At 41.2% G+C, this 6091-nt stretch overlaps 1 protein-coding gene across 1 annotated transcript in view; it reads right to left on the bottom strand.

Moving 5' to 3' along the window:
* Window positions 1–6091, bottom strand: part of ILDR1 (immunoglobulin-like domain containing receptor 1) — a 60362-nt gene that overhangs the window by 23184 nt on the left and 31087 nt on the right. The window contains exons 4-5 of the mRNA XM_006884239.1: window positions 3004–3123; window positions 2575–2721 (exon numbers count right to left, since the gene is read on the bottom strand). Of these exons, the coding sequence (XP_006884301.1) occupies window positions 2575–2721; window positions 3004–3123 (267 nt within the window). The remainder of the gene's footprint in view (window positions 1–2574; window positions 2722–3003; window positions 3124–6091) is intronic.

Here is a 6091-nt window from a genome sequence, read left to right as displayed (position 1 = left end):
TGTACAATTTGGTGGATGAAGGGAGGGGCTTATGGAAATGGGAAAGATCTGAAAGGAACCTGAAAAGAGAGGGTAATGGTAGTCACAGTCCAAAGGTGGTTAATTTTATAAAACATAATGCATGGAAATGATTGTATTAAACACAAGGTGAATGAAGAATAGTGTGAAACACAATGTATACAAACTTTGTAAGTAAATCAATATAAAATAAAAATCCTACTTAAAAAAGAACTTTACTTAACAACCCCTGGTCTTTCCGTATAATCTCTTCTTGTCATCAAACATCGCAGGACCATTTGTTCCAGAGACTTTGAAAGTGATTTCATCTGTTCAAATCCCAGAATCATTATTTGTTTCACATATTTCTCAGTTTTACCAGTTTATCTAATTGTTGTTGTTGTATTATGTACTGTGAAGTCAGAATCAACTCTAACTGACCCTCCAGTGAGTTTTTAGAGGCAGACAATAACATGGGAGGTGATTTCCTATTTTTCTCCCACGAAGTAGCTGGTGGATTTGAACTGGGAGCCTTTGGGTTGGGTGCACAACTTCTTACCACTAAGCTACTAGAGCTCTTTAGAGATTTTTATAATAAAGCTAGTTTTGTCCCCAGTTCTGTCTACATTTAGTGTCTACTGGCCTAGGAATTCCAAGATGGCATCTTCAGAAAGTTTTTCTCTTAGGGGAGCTCTGGTGGCCTAGTGGCGAGGAGCTGCAACTACAATCCCAGAGGCAACCGGTTCAAATCCACCAGATGCTCTGCTGGGGAAGGAGGGACAATCCTCCTGTACCAGTCAGATCTGATTTGACGGTACACACACACAAAAATAATAAAATAAAATTTAAAAAAAAAAAGAAAGTTTTTCTCATTTCATTCTACACACTGCTAATTGAGAAACATATTTCTGTTAATCAAAAAGCATGGAGAAGAATATGGCATGACCTGGGTTTTTATCTGGGCTTGTGGAGTTGGACTTTTTATGGAGGCTGTCAATATATTGAGTTGTCTGTTCTTTTCTTCTAAGGACTTCACTGGTGCCTGAGCCAATCCCAGTGATCTGCACACAGAGGTCATGACAGAGTCCTGTGGTGGAAAACAGTTACTTCCAAGTCAGAACTTGCATTAAACACTACACTGTCACTGCTACTTATAGCTGTGTAACTTCTCTGACCCTCTGTCTCTTTCTCTGTTACGTTGGGATGATCTTCCTTCTATCTAGGGTTGTCGTAAGGATTCAATGAGGAAATGTATGTAAAAGACCTACATACAGCAGACATCCCATGAAGTTAGTTCCCTTTTCCTGTAAAACAGTGACCTCAGAAGACAGGCCTGAAACTAATACCAATGACTATGATCCCATTGTAGAAAATTCTTTCTTTTTCCTTTCAAAAATTTTCTTTAAAATAAAGCAAAGTAGTTATATCTGGATATTAAGACTAGTCTTCAGTGTTTCTCAACTTTTCTCCAATGTAATCTTTACATATGTTATTAAGAAATGTTTCTGAAATCAAACAGAAAAACCCTTCTATTTAGAGCAATTCATTTACTTCTTCATCGACTGAGAAAAGCTTTTGCTGCTATTACGTGCTGTTGAGTTGAAATGGATTTTATAAGGGACCTTCCAGCAGGTTTTCAGAAGCAACACATCACATGCGAGGGGATTGTCCAACGACTCCACGGGAGAAACTGCCTGCCTTTGGGTTGGCTCGCTAACTTATTACCACAAACCCTCAGAGTTCAAGAAAAACTTTTATAGGATAAGGGGTTGCTCCCCCCTTACTCTTTTTCATTCTGTAGCCACTTTTTCAAAGATATATCATGATTCTGTTTTAAGGACTCATATATTATCTAAATGTCAAAAGTTGTAGAGGGGCTTCAAACCTTTTGTTCTTAGGGTTCCTTTGAGTCATGCTTGACTCGAAGGCAAGCAACAACAAGAATGAGATAGTCTCCCTCCTCCATTTCTCTAATGTAAGAGTTCTAAAAACATGCCCTTACCTCCCCACCCCACCTAGAAAATAATAGCACCAACCACACCTAGAAGCTTTGCAGAAAGTCAAATTCTCAGGTTCAACCCCAGACCAATGGTGTATGAAATCATGTGGGTAGGGCCAGTAATGAAAGGTTACGGGGTGGTTCTGGTGGGTATATGAGTCAGATCGAATGCTCTACCATGATCCTTCTATCATCTATTCTTAAGAGTCAGTCCTGAGGAGTTGGTATCTCTCCTTGTTACATTCAACTTGCCTCCTCCAGCACCTCAAAGTGAGAGCTAGAAGCAAGTACTGATATGCCTGGTAAGCGTATCAGGACCACTAAAGTAATGCAAGACTAAGTATCTTAATTGAAATAGGTCTTTTCTAACAGCCTAGGAAGGAAGCCTTGTTTGTGGCCCTAGAGCTGCCTCAAGCTTCATTCTCATGGCTGATGCTGAAGTCCCCCAAGCCTGTAATGAGGGAAAAGTATGGGAAAGAATCTGGAAGGACCTGGGTTTTGATCTGTGCATGTGGACTTGGGGTTTTTATGGAGGCTGAGCTCTGGCATCAACGCGTCCACCACCCTTCCGTTCTCACCTTCCTCTGGACAGCAGCAGCGATTAGGACAGCAGGGACAGCGGATGTGGCAACAGCAATACTGAGGACAGCACTGGCACCAGCACAGTCCGATCAGCAGCAGGAGGAGGAGGCCTCCCAGAATGATGAAGATCACTGTCAGCCAGTCTGCAGGGGAGAAGGCAGACAAGGGCTGAACTAAACATCCGGGGACCAGGAAAGTAGGGGGATACTTCCAGTTCTAGCATCCTAGAGGCTACATAGATATAGTTCTTGAACCATAGGTTAAGACTAAGCAATACACCAGAACAAAAGAATTCAGTGTTCATATGAGAGTTTCAGTTGGTAATTCAATAACAATAACCTCACTTCACTTGTGTTTGCTTTTCCTGTATGTAAAGCAGTGTCACAGCGTGGAGTGGTCAAACAGAGAACACCAGGAGCACTTACGCAGGACAATGAGCTTCACTTCTTTATCTGGGTCACCTGACGTGTCCCCTGGTGCCTCAATGGTGCAATAATACACTCCATGGTCCCACCACATCACTTCATTAATCACAAGATCTGCTCCTGTACAGGAGGGAGAAGGTGGCACAGGTCAGAGGAGAGGCACTGTTTTCTGAGTGACAGTAGCTTTAAGACTCAAATGCTGTACTTCCACATGCTAAAAGGGCCCTTCATAGGTTTGAAAAAGGGCTTGATTCTTTCCTCTGAGACTCCTCTTTCTCCAAATAGCATTTCATTCTCACTGCAGTTCTATGAGTAGGTGAGGTAGAGATTACAAGTTGTCTTCCAGTCTCCTCAGAAGCGAGACAGTGATACTTTGTCTCACATACTTTGGACATGATAACTGAAAGGGCTGGTCCCTGGAAAAGGACATCATGCTTCATGAAGTAAAGGGTCCGTGAAAAAGAGGAAGACCCTCAATGAGATGGATTGATGTAGAGGCTGTAATAGGATGGCACAAGATTGGATGGATGGTACAAGATTTTTTCTCTTCACTGTGAGTTGAAGGTGACTTGATCATACCTAACAACAATAATGAAGACGACAACCCAGAGCCTATTTGTTTCTTGTCTCATGTTATTATATTATATTGCTTTTATGTTGCTTTGTGCCCTTAAGTCAGAACTGACTCATAGCTGAGTCTCTACAGTGAGTGTAAATCTCACAGGAAGAGAGTGCCATTTCCCCTGCAGAGCAGCTGGTGGATTCAAACTGCCTGGTTTTGGATTGGTAGCACAGCACCTTATCCACTAGGCCACTAGAACCCGTGTACATGACTATCCAAAAACTAGGTGGTCCCAGACTTAAAAAGGGGTCTGTTCTGGATGACTCCTATGTAAATCAGCTCTGATTTACGTTGAATACCTCATTTTTTTCTTGTTGATTTTTATTCTATTTTCCTTTTATTATCAGTATCTTTACACTTACAGACATGATAACATCAGCAAATGACATGTTTCCAACACTCTATGTAGTAGTACATATTACTAAAAATAAGATATACAAAACAAACCAAAAAAAAACCCAGAAGGTCCTATATGTGGTTTGTAGATACTAAAATATGTTATAAATTGAGTACTACGATAACTGTGGAAGGAGGAGTGGCATCCAATTCCATAATAGCTTGCCTCCGGAAACCCTATGAACTTGGAGAGAGGATGAAAGGCACCCAAGCATCGAGGACCCTCCTTTACAGGGTCGCTATGAGTCGCCTGCGACTCGACGACACTTAACAACAACAACTACAATAATTATGTCAATATTTCCCATTCCTTCTCACAGACAGACAAGGTCATATGACCACTCGTTCTCATCAGTGAGATACAAGCACATACTGGTTCTCTGGAACTTTCAAAAATCAGTCAGTGAACACTAATTCTTTCATCTTTTTTTTTTAAATTTCTTTTATACTGTTTTGCAGATAAAATTCATACTCATTGTGTTCACACTTTCCTTCACTCACATTGTGTTTCATACAATCATTCCTATATAATGTGTTTTACAAAATTAATCATCATTGAACGATGCCCCCTATTAGCCCATCTTTTCAAGTTCTCACTAGATCTTTCCCATTTCCTTTCCCCTCATTTCTCTCTTCTTTATTTTTTCATCTAACCTGATCCAAGCCATAGTCTTTGCAATTATATGCTATGCATCAGAAAGCTGGACAATAAATGACTACGGATTATGGAAGGAGAATTGATGTCTTTGAGCTGTGGTACTGGAGAAGAGTATTGAAAATACCATGGACTGCTGAGAGAACAAACAGGTTCATCCTTGAGAGGGTGAAACCAGGCTGCTCCTTGGAGGCAAGGATTCTGAAGCTTCATTTGACAAAATTTGGACATGTTGCAAGGAGGAGCCAGTCCTTGGAGAAGGACGTCACGCTTGGGAGGTTGGAGAGACAGCACAGGAGGGGAAGACCCTTGATGAGATGGATTTATTCAGTGACTCGGGTAATGGGGTAGATGTGTCAGAGACAATAAGGTTGGCTCAGGATAGAGCAGGGTTAAGAGGTGTTGTACACATGGTTGCTATGAGTTACAGGTGACTTGATGGCACATAACAACAACAACCACCTCCTATCATGGAAGCAAACATGTTGCTTGTTGGATCATGAGGAAAAAGAAAACATCCTTGATAACCTGGAAGGAGCTTGGGCCTCTGAGGAGTATTTGCTCCTGAATTGAGGGCCAGAATCTTCTTCATTGTCTAAGTCACTGCCATATTACGGCTCATATTTCTTTATATTATTTACTTGCAGTCAAAACTGTTTCTAGTGGATACAGGAGAAATTACCATTAACCCTACTTACAGAGGACAGATTCATATGTAAAGAAGTTATAGTCTGCCTTAACAACATGCAGGGAATGAGTGGCAGAAGTAGGTTCAAAACCTTGTCTTCCTGATGGTGTTCTTAGCCACTAAGAGGGTCAACAAACACAGGTCTTCACCTACAAGTTAAATTTAGCTTTTCCCTTTTCAAACTGGACAGAAAACTTCAGTCTGGATCCCTTCATTGTGATTAGATGCTATCAAGTCAATGACGAGTCATACCAACTTAGGAACAACAGATGAAAATGTTTCTCCTTCCTGCACCATCCTTTATAATCTCCTCCATGCTCGAAATCATTGCTGCAGTCACTGTGCCTACCCATCTTGTTGAGATTTTCCTCTAATTTGCTGACTCTGTATCTTCCCCACCATGGTGTCGTTTTCCAAGGAGCCCCCAGCCGGGATCCCTTACCCTCCTAAAATGAGAATATACATCTTAATCTTAAGGCAACAGATACAGTAAGCTTAATAAGTAAGAATGAAATGGCAGTATTTTAATAAGAGTATATGCTAGCCAAAGAAAGAATTTCAGTTCTTCTGAACACCAAATGCTCTGCAGCCTTGTTGTTGTTATGTGCCATCAAGTTTTTTGCGTCTCATAGCGACCCTATGTACAAGAGCCCTAAACGTCGTTCTATCCTGTGCCAACCTCCACTCACAGAATCGATCCATCTCATCGAGGGTCTTCCTCTCCTGC

This window comes from Elephantulus edwardii, unplaced genomic scaffold (genome assembly GCF_000299155.1).
Source record: "Elephantulus edwardii isolate Elephantulus edwardi_28Jun2011 unplaced genomic scaffold, EleEdw1.0 scaffold00032, whole genome shotgun sequence".
In the NCBI taxonomy this organism is placed as follows: Eukaryota; Metazoa; Chordata; class Mammalia; order Macroscelidea; family Macroscelididae; genus Elephantulus; species Elephantulus edwardii.
Note: the sequence above shows the minus strand (reverse complement) of the source record. Positions and strands in the feature narration are given on the sequence as shown.